At 54.2% G+C, this 17,570-nt stretch overlaps 1 protein-coding gene across 1 annotated transcript in view; it reads right to left on the bottom strand.

Annotated features, from left to right (window-relative positions):
* The window catches only part of MACF1 (microtubule-actin crosslinking factor 1), a 115,671-nt gene that overhangs the window by 63,758 nt on the left and 34,343 nt on the right, over positions 1–17,570 (bottom strand). The window contains 10 exon segments of the mRNA XM_010000620.1: positions 177–343; positions 1,455–1,772; positions 2,685–2,893; positions 3,221–3,344; positions 3,834–4,010; positions 4,439–4,884; positions 4,887–4,947; positions 5,698–5,925; positions 6,510–6,743; positions 6,816–6,965. Coding sequence (XP_009998922.1) covers positions 177–343; positions 1,455–1,772; positions 2,685–2,893; positions 3,221–3,344; positions 3,834–4,010; positions 4,439–4,884; positions 4,887–4,947; positions 5,698–5,925; positions 6,510–6,743; positions 6,816–6,965 — 2,114 coding nt within the window.

The following is a 17,570-nucleotide window of genomic DNA, read 5'->3' as shown; positions in this document are numbered from 1 at the left end:
TAAAGCGTCAGCTGGAGGAGCAGCCTGGCAGCCCTGAGGGGGGGAGGAGGGAGGCAGGAGGAGTTCACTCATGCCCCCCACCCTGTGGAAAGGAGATCCCCACGGGGCCTTGCTCTGACCACAAAGACACCCCCAAATTCACCCGGCCGGGGAGCAGTGGGGTCCCTGGGACTCACCTCTCTTTTGCCACCTTCTGCAGCTGCAGGAAATCTTTCTTCAGGCTCTGCAGCTTCTCCTGCTGCTGGGAGGCACTGGGAGCAAAGCCACAGGAGCTCAGCTCTGCAGCCAGTTGCTCCAGGGTGGCCAGGTCCTCCTGGTGCTGCTTCATCTCCAAATTCAGTTCCTGCCAAGAGCAAAGAGCGATGCAGACTGTTCCCTCACCAGCAGAATGAGGGCAGAGGGAAGGAACCAGACAGCCCCATGTCCTACTGAGCTGGACAGACCCCCAGCAGGCAGCACCCAAGGGTGGGCACAGCTCAGTCCCACCCACTCCCATGGTTCCAGCTCAGCAAATACTTTGAGCAGCTGTTGGTGCAAGTCCCACCTGCCCTGGGGCTGGTGTAATGAATGGGATGGGGGGCCTTACACAATAGAAATCATAGAATCCCAGAATCCCAGACAGGCTTGGGTTGGAAGGGGCCTTAAAGATCATCTAGATCCAACCCCCTACAGGGGCAGGGACACCTCCCACCAGACTTGCTTGCTCCAACCCCATTCAATCTCTCCTTGAACACTTTGAGGGATGGGGCACCCACAACTCCTCTGAGCAACCTGTTCCAGTGTCTCACCACCTTCATAGTGAAGAATTTCTTCCTTATGTCCAACCTAAATCTCCCTTCTTTCAGTTTAAAGCCATTACCCCTCATCCTATTAGTCCATGCCCTCATAAAAAGTCCCTCCCCAGCTTTTCTGTAGCCCCTTCAGGTAATGGAAGGCCACCATAAAGTCTCCCTGGAGCCATCTCAACCCCCCTCAGCACAAGTGCCTGATTTTTTGCCAACAAAGAGCATTTCTGAGGCTGTGGTCAAACCAGCCCCTGTGGCAGAGCATGTGTAGGAAGCCAAAGGGAGGAATCCAGCACAGCCAGGACCAGCCACCAGCACCCACGGCATCTCCGAGGGCTTTGTCACATCCTGCTGACTGCCAACAACAAGGCATCTTGCTGTATTAACCCCATGGAGCCTTTAGCTGGTAAAACCTTGCTATATTTGGAGTGGCCTTTTCTAAAAGCCTGGCTAGAGATCCCTTCCAAAAAGCAGCCTGGCTCCCGGGAATGCCATTCCCCTCTCACTGCTGGGAACAGCCGCTCCGGCTGCACCGCCTTCCCCAGGCAAAGAGCCAGCACAGGTCCTGGGATCCTGGGGTGAACCAGGGGCTGTTTGCACAGAAGAAATCACTTCACAACAGCCCTGCCCCAGTAACCCCAGGCAGGTGGAACATTTTCTGCATCTCACCTGGATGTGCTGGGAGAAGCCAGCAATGTCCCGGTCCGGCTGGTTCCCAGATGCCAACATCCGTGCTCTGCTCTCCATGAACTGCTGCAGCTTCTCTGAGAGCTGTTCATACTGCTCGACCTTGGGCAGGAGACCTTTGAGTGTGTCCTCCCTGTCCTGCTGCTGCTGGCACAGCTTGCTGAAACGCTCTGTCACCTCTGCCAGCTTGTCCTGCAGGGCAGAGGCCGTGGGGCTGTCTGCCACTGCCATGAACTGTGTCACCATCTCACGGGTGGCTTCCAGGCAGCTCCTCTGCCTGGCAATGTCCTGCTTCAGCTTCTGAGGAGAGCACACACAGAAAGGGAAGCCATGTTAGGAAGGCTCCTGTGCAAAACTGAACTGGTGGGAAGAGGCTGGGCCACCCTTGGGAAAGAACTGTTGGGCAGGAATAGTTTTCTACCCCAGATTTCCTTTCCTTTCTGATCACAGAATCACAGATTGGTTTGGGTTGAAGGGACCTTAAAGATCATCCAGTCCCAACCTTCCCTGCACAGGCAGGGACACCTCCCACCAGCCCAGGTTGCTCTAAGTTCCAACCAGTCTCTCCTTGAACACTTCCAGGGAGTCCACAGCTCCTCTGGGCAGCCTGGGCCAGGGTCTCACCACCCTCACAGGGAAGAATTTCTTCCTGGTACTCAACCTAAATCTTCCTTCCTCCAGTTTTAATCCATCCCCTCTGGTCCTCTCCCTCCCTGCCCTTCTCCCAAGCCCCTCCCCAGCTTTCCTGGAGCCCCTTCAGGCACTGGAAGGTGCTCTAAGGTCTCCCTGGAACCTTCTCTTCTCCAGGCTGAACACCCCAACTCTCCCAGCCTGTCTCCAGAGCTGCTCCAGCCCTCCCAGAATCTCTGTGGCCTCCTCTGGACTCGTTCCAACAGCTCCATGTCCTTCTTGTGTTGGGGACTCCAGAACTGGACACAGAAGGCATCTGTATTGTTATTTTTCTTCTTTTATCAGGTTTTTTAAAATGAGGCAATGAACTCCCCAGCCTGCCCTGCCTTTCCCCAGTGCCTGACATCCAAGCCCTGCTTGCCAGCAGAAAAGAACCTTTCAACAGCTCTGAGTCCTGCCTTAAAGAAATTAAGTGAAGGTTCTGCTCACATCCTATTTTAGGGTGTTCTCTTGTGCTTTCAGAATTCTGCAGCTAAACCCCAGGAGATCCTGCTACCCAGGGGAGCTCAGGACCAGCCTTACCACACTGGTGGCAAGTGAGTCCTGGATGGAGGAGGAGGAGAGCACAGCTGGCTGCTCCCTCTCCAGGTTCTTCTCGATCTCAGCCACTGACTGGAGGAGGCTCTCCAGGCTCTCCTGGACACTCTGGGACTGGGCAATGGATTTCTGCAGCAGGTCCGAGCGCTCGGCCATCTGCTGGGAGAGGCTCTGGAAGCGGCTCACGATGGCATCTGCAGGGTTCAGCACAAAGGAGACAATCAGCTGCAAAGAGCTCCTCACCTGGTGCTTAGAGAGCAGCAAGGACCACCTCTGGCTCCTGCCAGACTCCTGCTGATGATGAATTCCCACCCTCAGACTCAGCAGCGAAACAGGGGACCCAGCACAAACGGCCAACCTGGATCTCAGCCCCTCCCCCACGTGCAAACAGGCCCTGAAGATGTGCTGCTGTGTGTCTTTGTCCAACCTTCCCCAAAAAGTGGGAGATTCCTTCTTTCCTCCCCCCAGGTTGGATTTCAACCACCCCTGTTAACACAAGTGGCTCCTCCTCTCCCCTGTACCTGTTGTTTCCCGGATGTGCCCGTGGTCTGGGGCTGGTTCCCCTTGCACCTCCAGGAGGGACTGAGCTGCTTTCTGGAGCTTCTCCACTGGCACCTGATGCTCAGCAAGGTCTCCCTGCAGCTGCTGCTTGGACACAAGATAGGGCAAAGTCACCAGTGGGTCACACACAAGAGACCTGTGCCCACACGGAGCTCAGGGCTCCACTTGAGCCCTGCTGAGGGATCCTGTTCACTTCAGCTCAAATTAATTAAGAAAAAGAATCATGTCAGTTGGAAGGTTCAACCCCGTGCTGCAGGCAGAGCTGGATCAGAGGATCTGGGCTGTCCCAGTGCTGAGCCACCCTCATGGGGGAGGAATGTCCCTCAGAGTCCCACTGGGATGTCCCCTGCAGCAGTCTGTGACTGCAGCCCCTGGTCCTTGCTCTGGGCACCTCTCAGAAGGTTCTGGCTCCACCTGATCTGCAGCACCAGGACCTCCTGAGCCTGCAGGTGCATCTTTGCACTCAACCAGCACAAAATGCAACGGGGTTGAGTCTCTTCCTTGCTGCTCAGGGCAGCCAAAGTCCCACCCAGGCTCCAACACTCCCGCAGGGACCCTCAGGGACCCCTGTACCTTAGTGCTGCTGAGCTGCTTCTGCAGAACAGCCGGGTCTGAGGAAACAGTCTCTGAGAGCACTTTCCAAACAGCAGCTTCACTCTCCTGCAGCCACGTCCTGAGAGACTCTGCCACCTCCTGGAACTGCTGGTAGTGATCCAGCAAGGTGTTCAGGTGGGAGCCAAGCTTGGTGCACTGCAAAGGAGCAACCACACATAACAGGAGGATGCACAGAGCAACCTGGGCACTGGTGGAAAACGCTCACAAATCATCAGGAAAGGAAAACCAGTTAACAAAACAATCTTCCCATATCACAGGATTATTATGGAAGAGTTTGGGTTGGAAAGGACACTAAAGATCATCTAGTTCCAACCCCTCTTCTACTAGAGCAGGTTGCTCAAAATTTCCTCCAATCTGGATGCAACATGTAGACCAACACTAAGTCAGAGGGTGTTCCTCCTGCCCAAGCCCTGAAGAAGACAATTCTTGCCCTACAATCTCCACTATGTGCTAGAGGTCCAGCCAGAGAACCTCGAGCTAAATGTCCCTCTGCCATCCCTGCTCATTCCACGGGCACAGGAGGAAAATGGCACCCAGGGTTTACCTCCCAGCCCTCCCCATACCTTGGAGTGCAGCGCGGTGTATCGCTGCGTGGCGTCCTCCAGCTTGCTCCTCACCACGCTCCCAGACACCAGCACCTGGGACCCTGCGTCCCCAGCAGCTCCTTCTGCATCCAGCACCTTCTGCCCCGACATGGTGACAAACCTCAGGTCACCTTTGTGGGAGATGACATCTTCAGAGAAGCTGCCCTGCCGCCGGAGCAGCTGCCGCAGGGCGGCGGGGTCACCGTCCCCCTTGGTCATCCCCTCCAGGTCCTGCTCTGCTTGCTTCAGCCAAGCCTCAAACTCCCCGTGATCCCTCAGGAACTTCTGCAGCTCATCCCTCAGGACCTGCACTTGCTTCAGCCTCATTTCTGAACGGGAGAGGGACGTGCTGTACTGGTCCTTCAGTTGGGCCAGCCGGCCCTGCAGCCTCTCCTGCTCCTCCCTGGCCAGGCTGGGACCCTGACTTGCTTCGACTGTGTGGCCAGGATGACATCCTGCTGCTGGGACAGCAGCTCCTGGTGCTGGGCCTGGAAGATGCCAGTGAGGAAAAGTGATGCTTGAGACTGAGGGTCTCTGCCCAGCAGCACCCAGTGGGTGCAGCGAGGTCACGGTGTGACCGACCCCCCCCACCCTCCTACAGCACCCTGCACTTGATCCTCAAATCATCAAGAGTAATCATAACATGGAAGGTCCAACCCCACCCTGCAGGCAGAGCTGGATCAGGGGGTCCAGCCTGTCCCAGCCACCCTCACGAGAGGAACGTCCCCCCGTGTCCCACGGGGATGTCCCCTGCAGCAGTCTGTGACTGCAGCCCCTGGTCCTTGCTCTGGGCACCTCTCAGAAGGTTCCGGCTGCACCTGATCTGCAGCACCAGGACCTCCTGAGCCTGTAGGTGCATCTTTGCACTCAACCAGCACAAAAAAAGTGAACAAAAGTAAAAGAAACAAACAAACCAGCAAGGAGGGGAAAGTCCCCAGGGCTGGGACTCAGGCAGACACTCTGTCCACAAGGAGTAAACTCCTCTCTGACCATGATGGGCACCTTCTCTCATTACCCTGATTGCACCAAACCATGGAACCCACCCACCAACACAGACGTGTCCTCCACGATGCCAGGCAGGAATCTCCCAACTCTCCCATATTGAAGATCACCCTGAACATGTGTTTTGGAGTCCAGACCCATCTAGCACCCCACCCCACTCCTAGCTACATCAGCAGCTGGAGGCAGGGGCAGCGTGTTGGGCAGGAAGCTTTGGGAGGAACAGTGTTGGTCCTGACCTTCAGCCTCTCATACTGTTCATCCAGGCTCTCAGCAGCTGTATCTGCTCCCACGACGTGGCTGTCGGGGACATCCTGAGCACCTGCCCCTGCTCGTGCTCCCTGGGCTTGCTGGAGGAGGTGGGGTCTGTACTCTGGGAGCTCTCCCTTCTGCTCCAGGGATGCCACCCAGTTCAAAAGGGAATCGATCTTATTGCTGTTCTCCTCCAGCTCTTTGGCAGCTTTCACCTGGAAGCACAGAGACTTCACATAAGATTGACCCAACTGATGCACGTTCAGCAAAGGGCTGCAGGGGGCAAGGAGATAAAAATCAATAGAAGGAAGGACCCTGAACAGTTTTCCAGCCACAGCAAGTGCCTGCAACACTCACGGACCTCCAAAGCACTTTGTGCCTCCCTGGAAGGGGGGAAGGTGCAAAGAAGCTGGGAATCATCTCAGCCTCTCTGCTCTGTTGAATTTCTCACCCCAAGGGCTGTGACCCCACGCCCACAGGGGTCATCACTGTCACCACCAGCATGGGGAGGTGCCCAGTGCTCCCACTCCCACTGAAGGTTGGTCCAAAGGCAGATCCAGGTGCCTATTACTCCTGTTTCCTCCACAACCAGCTCAGCTGTGACCTTCAAGGCATTGCATGAGAAAAATGCCTGGGGGGCACCTTGCTGGGGTAGGGACAGACAGGAGGGACCAGCAAATTGCTTTATGCTGCCTCACCCAAATGACTGAACAGGACCCTGAATGAATCTGATGTCACCCACTGGACCTTGCAGTCCACTTTGAGCAGAGCCTGGGGGCTGCAGCACTTTGCACATTACCTTCTCAGTCTCCTGCTGCACTGCAGCAGTCACAGCGCTCTCCAGCTCCTTCTGAGCCACCTCTGTCCTCTCCTGCAGGGACCGGTACTGCTCCTTGGCACGCTGGAGCTTCTCCTGCAGTGCTGCCAACTCCCCAGGCTCCATTTTGGCCTTGTTCTCTTCCAAAAACTCCTCTGTGCTTTTCAGGACGCCGGCGAAGGAGGCAGCTCGGGTGTGCATGTTCCTCTGCAGCTCCTGGGCAGACGATGCCGTGAGGCTCCTGAGGCAGCACCCAACCTCCAGCCCCCCTTGGTTTAAAGCACTGACCTTGACATGGCCCTGCCTCTGCTGCAGGCTGGACAGGTCCCCTTGGCTGGCTGCTCTCTGCTGCTCCACCAGAGTGTCCTCTGCCTGGCAGAGCCAGTGGCTCAGCTCAGCCAGACTCTGTGCCCGGGCTGCCTGCTGCTCCTGCAGCGTCTGCGGGCAGAGGGAAGGGGAGAGGGGACAGTTAGAGCCTGGGCTGCTCCCGTGGACACACACCTGGCTGAAAGGCAAGGCAAGAGGTTACAGCTGGAGCATCTCCTGGAGGTGAGGATGCAGCACAGAAAACAGCATTTGCAGCTCTCCATGGGCTCCCTCTCCCTTCTCAGGCTCATAACTGGGGCTGAGGAGCCAAGTTCCTGACAAGCAGGAGCTGCTTGCTGCACGTTTGAGCAGGTTTCTCTCAATCTGCTCTTGGAGAAGCCCCTTGAGCTCCAACGTGGAGCTGCTCCTCTCCTGGGACTGCTCCACCAGAAGTTTCTGTGCCTTTCCCGTTCAACCCTACAAACACTAAAAAAGGTACCAGAAACTCCTCTAAGGAGAGGTAACAGCAACCCGAGGTCAGGCAGCACCACTGGGGAGCCCCGGACAACCCAAAGAGGTTGAGTCTTATTTTGGTCCTGGGGTTGGAGAGGGAGCCCAGGAGAGTGAAAGGGTTTCTGAGGCTGATCCAGCTCCTCCGTTTTGCTGCCAGAGCACAACACAGAAGCGCCTGTTTGAGCAATTGAGCATGATGTGACCTGAGTGTCCCTGCAACGTTCCTGTTCCCCTTTCCCAGGGGACAGAAAGGGGGTTTGGTTGGGTGTTTGGTTGGGTTTTTTTGAGTTTCCCTGGACATTTCAGCAAGGTGAGGTACAAACTTGTGCAAAACACTGTGCTTGTTTCTCCCAGTCATAAGATAAAACAACAGAAGCAAATTGGAAGAGCCTTCTTAAGAGCCCTTCAGCTGCAAAGCGAGTTCTTCCTGGGTTAGGATGGGCGCACACTCAATCTGAAAAAGCAAAGCAAACTGGTTAATATACACACACACACACACTCCAGAAAGGACAGGCAAGAGTTACAGAGAGCAATTGTTAATAAAAACCACATTAATCCTGTCTTGGATGAGGGGATCCATGCAGTGACGGGAGCTGCAGCAAGGCAGCAGAGATCTGAGGACTTGTTTTTGCCTTGGTACATCATCAGCTGGTTCTCTGGGACAGCAAGACCTGACTTAGGCAGTGGAAATAAGGCATTAAAACTGCCAAGTGTCTGTGGTGTCCCCCACGAACCAGGATTTCCTGGTGGGGTTACAGAGACCAGGGTTTATTCCACCCAGCCCAAAGCAAGGAGATGTCTAGCAGAGGCTGTGCTACCCAGACCTCCATGTTTTGAGGAAAAAAAGTGACTTTCTGCCTGGGAGTTACGTGGTAGGAAGAAGAAAGGCTTTAGAGGAAGCTCATGATGTGAAATGGAACTCCTCAACTGTGAGTGGCATGCACGTGGAACCCCAAACACGAGGTGTCTCAGCGCACGTTCCTGTGGCCGGGAAGCGCCTCAGCGAGCAAAGTGCAGCCAGGAAGGAGGTGTCTCCCAACCTTCACCTGATCTGTCTGCTCCACTTGCTGGAGACAGACCTGCAGGACCTCCACCCGGGCTGTCACACGCTCTGACAGGTCCCAAAAAGCCTTTTGCAGCTCACTGAGCAGCTGCAGCAGCTGCCTGCTCTGCTGAGGGGTCAAGTCCTGGGCGTGCTCAGAGATAAGGAACTGGATGTCGAAGGCGGTGGCGTCCAGCTGAGCCTTGGTGTCAGCAAGGGGCCCTTTCAGCTCCTGAGTGGGAGAGAAAAGACCCATCAGACAAGATGCCTCTGCAGCCAGCACTCTGCTGCACTGCCAGTTTGGGATGGCACATGTGGGCAGGCAGCAGTGTGAGCCTGAAAACGTGCTGTGCCACCAGAACGAGATATTCCAGTGACCTCAAGTGATCCCAAAAGCACACTCAGCATCAAGGTGACAGCATCTCACCACTCCAATTTTCCAAGGCTCCTCTGCACCAGGCCCTCAGCACCTCACCAAGAGTTTGCTCAGACCCTGCATGCAGGGCTGCCCTCAGATCTAAAAGGTGAATAAATGTGGAGGGAGCCTGGGCCCCTTGAAGAGTCAAGAGAGGAGAGCAGGTGTGATGGAGACATCCCAGATTCCCAGAGCCCCCACAGAGGAAGCAGCCCTGTCCTCAACATCACAGAACCTGATGTGAATCCCTCCTGGTTGCTCAGCCCCCACCACACACCTGCAGTTGAGCAGGTTCCTCAAGGGGCCAGAGCAGATGGTTTGTGTATGGTGGGAACTTAGAGCAAGTAAAATATTGTTGCTCCTCCTGTAACCAAGGATAAGGGCAAACCCACCAAGGCTCTGGGAGGGAAGCAGGATTAAAAAAGCTTCTCCTCCACACAGAGCAGAGCAACTTCATCAGCCAGAAGGATTAGGGGTGTTGCCATGGTTACCATGTAGTGCTGGAGGCAGCAGCTCAAGCTGTTGGCATCAGTTGCATGTGGGTAATCGCTGCTATCCAGAGACTCTGCAGTGCCTGACACCCAGCTCAGCAGCTCCTGGAGTTTATCCTGGAGAGTCTCGTGATGTGCCAGGATTTTAGCCTTAAAAACAGAGATGCATCACTTGCAGAAGGAGCAGAGGGATGGCCAGCAGGGCAGAGGGGACAGTTGCCAGCTCTACCTTCTCCATTTCTGCCGCCCCACGAAGGTTTTGCAGCCGGGATTCCAGGACATCGCTCGCAGAGCTCAGAGACTTCTGCAGGTTCTTGGCATCCTTCTCCAAAGCCTTCAGTAATTGCTCAGGGACTTCTTCAGGGGGGTTGGCCACAATATACTTCACGGCATCCAACTCCTGATTCACTGGGAAGCTCAGCTCCTGCAGCTCAGCACCCAGGGCCTGAGGCAAGACAGCATCGTTATGTCACAGACATGGTGACTTCATCTCCCTGCTGCCAAAACTTAAAGAAAGGCTTTGGAGACCCAGCTCCCAGCACTGTGTCTACATCCAAGGAAGACTTATTATCATTCTCCAGCCCTCCCCTGTCTTTCTCCAGGCTGTAAAATTCATTTCAGACAAGCTGAGGTTATTGTTGAAGCAGGGGGGAGAAGGTGAGCCAAAGTGGGGAGGGACAGGGTTTCACAGAATCCCAGACTGATTTGGGTGGGAAGTGACCTTGAAGACCATCTAGATCCAATCCCCCTGCATGGGCAGGGACACCTCCTGCTAGACCAAGCTGCTCCAAGCCCCAACCAACCTGCCCTTGAACACTTCCAGGGCATCCACAGCTCTCCTGGGCAACCTGTGCCAGTGTCTCACCACCCTCAAACTCCATTTTACTCCTAATGTCTCACCTAAATCTCCCCTCTTGCAGTTTTAATCCCTTCCTCCCTGTCCTCTCCCTCCCTGCCCTTGTCCCAAGTCCCTCCCCAGCTTTCCTGGAGCCCCTTCAGGCACTGGAAGGTGCTCTAAGGTCTCCCTGAACACCCTCAACCCTCTCAGCCTCCAGAGCAGAGCTGCTCCAACCCCCACATCATCTCCTTGGTCTCCTCTGCCTGTTAAACCTGAGACTAACCTCCTTGCCTGGCTCCCAGAGCAGAGAGGATGTGCAAGAGCTGTTCAGGAAGGTGGGGAGAAGAGGGACAAGCTCTGTCCTGCCTGCTGCCAGCCCAGCCTGGCTCACCTCTGCCTGCTGCAGCAGGTCCTGCAGAGCTGCCACGTTCTGCTCCGCCGGCTGCACCCGTTTGATCCTCATCTCGATATCTCGGAGCATGGAGAGATAGGAGATCAGCTTCTCATCATGCTCCAGGCACATCTTCTTGCTGAACATGATCTACAGAGTCCAACAGGAAAACAAAACCTCAGATTAGGACAGGAAAGAAAACAAAGGATTATATATTATCCTTTTTTTTACTATTTATTTTCCAAAGAAGAAATCTGTTCATAACACTCAGGGACTTTCCACTCACTGGCCTTATCTACAAGATTTACTACAGGAAAAATAAAACACGTGGCTCTTTTTCCAACATGAGCTTATAAATGGCAAGAGATCTCTGGTGTTACAGTCAAAAGTGCCAAGAAAAGAGCCCTGCTTATTAGTCATTAATCAGCAACAGCGAAGCCACAACGAAAGCCTTGAATGTTTCCAGTTGTGCATCACTGGCTCCTCTGCCAAGCCCAGGGAGGTGCTCCTGCACCACCCACCAGCCACCCCAGCCCTGGCTGGGCTCTGCACTGAGGACCTCGCAGAGATTTCACATCAAACTGTTCATTAATTAAAAAAAAGAATAGCAAACAGAAGGAATTTACCTGGGCTGGTCTCGTGCTCTCCCTGGAGGTTTCCAGCAGCTCCCCCTCCGCTATCACAGGTAAGAACAAGCCCCGGTCACCAGGACCTGGCTGCCTGGTCCTCTCCTGGGGTGTCTCTCCTTGGGGTTTGGGGGAAACAGGGGCACCTCCTCGGCCTGTGCTGATCTCCACTGTTTGCTTTTGCTGCGTGTCTTCTCCAAGCTCAAGGATTGCTGAGGTTTCCTGAACTTCTCTGGGTTCCTCTCGGATAATTAATTCACCGGGCAGTTCATCTGCTGCTGGGGCTGCACTGGACACATCACTGGTGGTTTGTATCTTGGGAACTTCATGGGTCACCTTCTCCTCCAGGCTCAATGCCACTGAGGAATCATGTCCGTTTCTGATCCCACCTCCCACCACCTCTGGAGCTTCCCTGTGTCCCGGGGGGACAGGGAACATCTGACCCCCAGGGAGGTTTTCTTTCTCTTTCTCAGAAATGGTTTTCTTTTCTCTTCCACCCCTGGGTTTGGTTGCATCTCCTGCCAGCCCAGCACTGATCTTGGTGGTAGTTTCATGTTTTGATTCTGGTGTGCTTGAGACAGAGTCCTCCTCCTTCTTTCCTGGAATTTCTTTGGAAATCAGAAGAGGAGAGGATTGCTTTTCTGCAGGTGTCTCCAGCTGGGTGCTGTCTCCTGGAGCACCAGGCTGCTTTCCTTTCTTTTTCTTGCTCTTCTGTTTCTGGGCAGGTTTTACCTCAGTTTCTCTTGTTTTTTCCTGATCACCTGGACCTTCTGCACCCACTCCAAGAGTTTCTGCTTCAACGTGCTTGACACTTATTTTACCTGCAAGCTGCTCTTCTGCAGGCTTGGCAGGGACCCTGATCTGGGGGGGTTCTCCAGCCTCTGTAGGACCCATCTCTGCCTTCCCTGGGCCCACAGTGACAGGTTCCCTTGGGGCTGCAGATGTCACCCCATTCAGGCTGCCTGCTTGTTCTCCTTGCTCAGAAGCCACCACTGCACTTTCCTCACCTGTCCCAACTCCCTCTGCACTTCCAAACCCTCTCCTTCTCCTTCTTCTTCTCCTCTCCTCACCACCCTCCACACTGTGAAACACCTCCGTGGCCTCCTTCTCCAATCCCAGTCCCTCCACTTCTGTTCCTCGACCCACCTCTTCTCTCCTCAGTTCCTCCCCCTCTGCTGCTCTCACCCAGGAGATGCTTTTTGCAGTCCCTTTCTTCTCAGCCCTTGCCACCACCACCACTTCAGAGTCAGCAGCTCTACCTAATGCTGAGGGATATTCTGGAGTCAGTTCAACCTGCTGTTGGGCCTGATGCCTCACACCAGCCTCTGGAGCTTCTCGAGGTTTCAATTTCCCTTCTGTGGGTGTCACTGGGGACCTCTGGGTGGCAGCAGCTGCACCTCCAGCCACATCATGGCTTGCAGCTTCAGATTCAGCTTCATGCTCAGCACCACCAGACTTCCTGGCAGCACTGGTGAACAGGATGACACCTTCCCCTTTTGGAGAGATTTTTTCCTGGAAAAGGTGGGCTTTATCTGCTTTGGAGACCTCAGGAATATCTTTGTCTTGGGATATTTGTGCCTCCTGAAGACTGGCTGCTAACTTCAGGCTAATCAGTTCTTTCTCAACAGCTTCCTTCAAAGTCAACCTCTTCCCACTGCCAGCATCAACAATCCCCCCAGTCCTCATCTGGTTGGCGGCGATGAGCTGGGCCATCTCCTCATCCAGCAGCCCGTGCTCCACAGCAGCCTTGAGGGACAACCTCTTGCTGACAGTGCCCTCCACCACCCCCCCACCATCCGCCTGAGCCTGCAGCAGCCGCAGGGCAGGCAGAGGATCCACCTTCCCCAGCCTCACTGCCTCAGCACACCTCAGCTTGGTCCCCGTCACCTCATCCTTGATGGCTCGGAAGGGATGGGCCTCCAGGTACCTCTGGCCAGATTCAATGTCAATTTTACACTTCTTCACAAACTCTGAGTAGGGAACGATCATGCAGGTCTCAGGATCTACAATTCCCTCCTTCATCTCTGCAGATGACAGGACCTTCTCCACAACCTGCTGGGGCAACAAGCCCTTCTGTGCTGCTTGACTGAGCGCCAGTCTCTGGCCAGAAGCAGGATCGAAAAAGCTGCCACTCCCTGCCTGGATTTCTTGCACTTTCCTCTGGAAATCAGGACTAATGAGCCCTGACGACACCGCCTGGGCCAAGGGCAGCTTCTCCTGTGTCACGGGGTGGACACAGTCCTGCAGGCACACACCCTCAGCCTTCCTGAGCTCCTCACTGAAATCCTGATCTATCAAACCGTGTTTCAGCGCGTCCTCAACCGAAAGCCTCATCCCAGACACGTGGTGGATGATGCCTCCATCAGCCACCTGCTTGGTCAAGAGCTGAAAAGCTTTTTCCTTTTCCAGGAGCCCTTTTTCAACAGACTGTGCAACAGTCAAAGGCTGCTTGGTTTTAGGATCCACAATTCCACTGGTCTCCACCTGCAAGCTAATGAGCTTCTGTCTGGTCACCTGATCAGTGCCTTTCCCTTTGGAAGCCTTCTCCAGCTTGACCAGCTCTTTCTGACTCGTGGGCTCTATGAGGCCCAGATTTGAAGCCAAAGTGACAGATACTTTTTTGCCACGTTTCAAGTCAACAATCCCTCCAGTAACCACTTGCCCTTCCAAGATCCTCATTGCTGTTTCCTTGTCCAGAAGGCCAACGGCAGCAGCGTCCTTGACAGAGTAGACAAAGTTATTGCCTGGGTCAAGAACACCACTAATGGCTTTGTCAGACTCAAGGACCTTCTGGAGAAGCTTCTCATCCATCAGACCTTCTTCAATGACATCCTCAGTGGTCAAGGACTCACAGGTTTGAGAGTCAAAGAAGCCACTGAACATCTCCATTTTCTCCATGAGCTTCACAGCTGTGTGGCCAGGGACCACCCCACGGGCTACTGCTTCATTGAGAAGAAGGGTCTCACCTGTCTGCTCATGGATTATGCCACCACTCTGGAGCTGCGTCAGGAGCACTTCCAAAGTGTCCTCTGCTTCCTGCTCCACAGGGGCTGGCAGGGATGCTTCATCAACACTCTCAACACCTAATACTTCTTCCCCCTCTCCTTCTTCCACTTCCAACGCACTTCCCACGTTTTCACTTCTCTCTGCTTGTTCTGCCTCCCCAGTTTCAGGGAACACCACCTCCTCTCCTCCCAGGACGCCGTTCTCCAGCGTTTCCTCGTTCAGCAAATAAACCTCTCTAAAATCTTCTGCCCCTAGTTCAGGTTCCTCCATGCCTTGAGGCCTCTCTGCAGTGATTTCCAGTCCAGCTCTGCTTCCTGGAACACCCATCGAGATGCAGATTTCACTTTTCACAACAACTGCCCCACTTTCTGATGCTCTCTTCTGATCTTCTGTACTTTCCACTCCATCTGCTGTGGCAGGCTTGGACTCTTCTGTTTCAATCCTCATTTCCTCTGTTTCTCTGAATCCAGTACCGAGGTCACCAGGTCCTGGCATTGATAGTTTCACCTGATGTTTGTCCTTCCTTGCAGAAGCTACTTCCTCCCTTCCAAGTTCAGCACCAGGTTCACTCCTGATGGTAGCCTGGTCAGTGTAAACCTGCTCTTGCTCCTCCACAAGCAGGATATCTTCTGCACCCTCCAACAGGAGGCTTTCAGGTCCCATCACCACCTCCCCATTCTCCAAAGCATTTCTGGGTGGCAGGACCTTTTCACTTTGTTCTTTTGAAGGAGCAAACTGAAACTCCAGCTGCTGGGAGGCCAGACCATTGCAAGGCTCACTTTCAAGAGCTGCACTTGCCTTTGTCTCCTCAAAGCCTTCACTGTCTTCCAACATGTGTGCACAGGATCCATTTTTTTGGGTTTGGATCAGGGCTTTAGTGAGATTGTTCAACTCCCCATCCACTAACAGCAGCTTCTGGCCATTGTGGATGTTGATGTAGCTGTGGGTCATCAAGTGGTACATCAGCTTTTCATCGTTGCCCCTCAGCAGAGGGTCAGCTTGCTCTGTGGGACCTGTGGGACTCCTTCCAGAAGAGCTCTGGCCATGCCTGCTTCTGCCTGCAGAGCCAGAGAGCTGCACACTGGCCAAGGAATCAGGTATGACTGTTGATTTCAGCTTCTTCACCACGTCTCTCTCCAAGATGCCATGTTCAACTGCTTTCTTCCAAGACAACACCTCAGTGGTTTCTGGTATGAAGACAGCCTGAAGAAGCTGCCTCTTGCTGAGAATCTCATGAACCATCTCAGTAGGCAGGATTCCTTGTTCCAAAGCATCTGCAACTGGGATGATCTCCCCTGTCTCTGGCCACAGGAGCCCCATGAAGGAACACAGGGATTCCAGGACGACCAATGCAACCCTTGGTGCTACCAACTCTTTCCTTACAGCTTCATCAATGGTCAGTCTCTCCCCTGTGATGGTATCAATGATGCCACCAGTCTGGAGCTGCCGGATGAGCAGGGTACAGGCCAAATCCTGGTCGATCCAATTATGTCTCACAGCCTCATCCACGGTCAGCCTGTGTCCTGTCCTGGGGTCAACAATGCCACCAGCAAAGAGCTGAGCTTCCAGCAGCCTGACCATCACCTGCTTGTCTATCAGCCCTTCCTGGAGGGCCCGGAAGATGCTGACTTCCCTGCCTGGTTTCAAGCTCACCATCCCACCCACCAGCTGCTTGACCGGGAGCAGCTTCAGCCCCGTCTCCTGGTGGACGATGCAGCGGCGCAGGAGCTCGGGCAGACTGATCTTCTCAGCAGTGTTGGGGTCAATCAAATCCTTGCTGCTCTCCAGCTGAGACAGGAGCCTGGAGTAAAGCTGGGGGGGAAGGAGCCTTTCTCGCACTGCTGTCTCCATGCTGATCCTGCCCTGCTGGGCTTTGAAACCCCCAGTGATGAGCTCAACTTCCAGAATCTTTAGCCCGATGCTCTCGCTGATCCTCCCCTCTTCTACGGCAGCAGCGACAGGCAGGAGCTGCCTCCCTTCACGTTGGATTTGTTCCACCTGCTGGAGAGCATCCCTCAACTCCTGCAGCACCTGGAATGTCCTGAGATCGATGATGTTTCTTGCCAGACCCTTCTCCAAGGACAGCTTCTCATTGGTCTCTGGGACAACTAAGTCAGATGTGATAACCTGGGCCTCCAGGAGGGCGAGGCCAGTGTCCTGATCTATAAGACCTCTCTGCATGGCACCAAAGACAGGGAATATTTCTACTGTGCCAAGATCGATCACTCCTGCCACTGCCTCGCTGGCCTGGAACAGAGAGAGAAGGAAAAGAATTACATCAAGAATTGAGCATTTCCAGCACTCAGACTTGCAGGAGCTCCAGGGAGGTCTCAGTTTCCAAAAACCACAAATTAAAAAACCCCAAACAGGCTAGAAAGCAAGTCCCAAAGTGTTTGAAATGCAACTCCAAAGGCAGCCCAGCACACACACTGGTGCACCTGCCAGCCAGTTTTACTGCTCACCAAGTCCCTCACCCAGGGCAGCACTGAGATGCTTCCAACATCCACCACCAGTAACGCAGCAAAGCAGCAAGCAGCAAAACCCACAAGTTCTCCTAATGCTCCACAGAGAACCAGAGGGAAGGAGACCAACAAGCACACCAAAGCCCTTCAGCAACTCCAATTTGAAAACATAAAGACAACACAAATCCCACTGGGTGCTAAAAGAGAAGACAAAACCACCAAGATGCCCCCATCAGGGTACCAAGAACCTCTCCCAGCACAGCTGCCACCCTGACTCCTGCCATGCTTTCCATCCTGCACTTCCCAAGCAGACCTCAAGTGCCAGGACTGCCAGGGAACACCACAAACCCCCCATGCCATGGAGCAGCCCCCCAACCTGGCCATGCACAGGGCAGGAGAGACCTCCAGCACCTCGAGCTGACCATGCTCTTCAGACCAAGCAAGGGCAGAACTACTAGAAGCTGGAGATCCCAACATGGAAACTGTGAGAGCCTAGGAACAGAACATCTACCATGGTGTTTCAGGAGGGGTTTTTCTCCCTGATATCCCCACAGGGAGGGTAATAATTAAGATTATGGAGATTAACAGCTCCCAGTTTCTCCCAGTCCCACTGGTTTGGTATAAATTGGCTCAAGGGCTGGAAGATTTTTGCAGGGATAGGGAGGAGGAAATTGGGATTGTGGAATTAATTCCTTCTGCTACCCCAACACTCTCGTATTTACTTATTTTTTATTGGTGAGTCTAAGAGCACTGGTGGCTTGGGGGGGTTGTAGCTGTGGCCCAGCAGGACGTGGCCTCCACCAGGCTGGTTTGCAGATCCCCCACTGCCCTGTGGGGACCAGGAGGAACCTGCTGGCAACACACCAGCTCTCCACCACCATCGCCAGCCTCAGGCATGCACGTTCCGAGATGAACAAAGCATGGAAAGAAAGAGGAAGGGGTGAGGGGATGGG

The sequence above is a fragment of the Chaetura pelagica genome, unplaced genomic scaffold (assembly GCF_000747805.2).
Source record: "Chaetura pelagica isolate M959 unplaced genomic scaffold, ChaPel_1.0 scaffold676, whole genome shotgun sequence".
Classification (NCBI taxonomy): Eukaryota; Metazoa; Chordata; class Aves; order Apodiformes; family Apodidae; genus Chaetura; species Chaetura pelagica.
The sequence above is the reverse complement of the archived record's forward strand: the minus strand, read 5'-3'. Positions and strand labels throughout refer to the sequence as shown.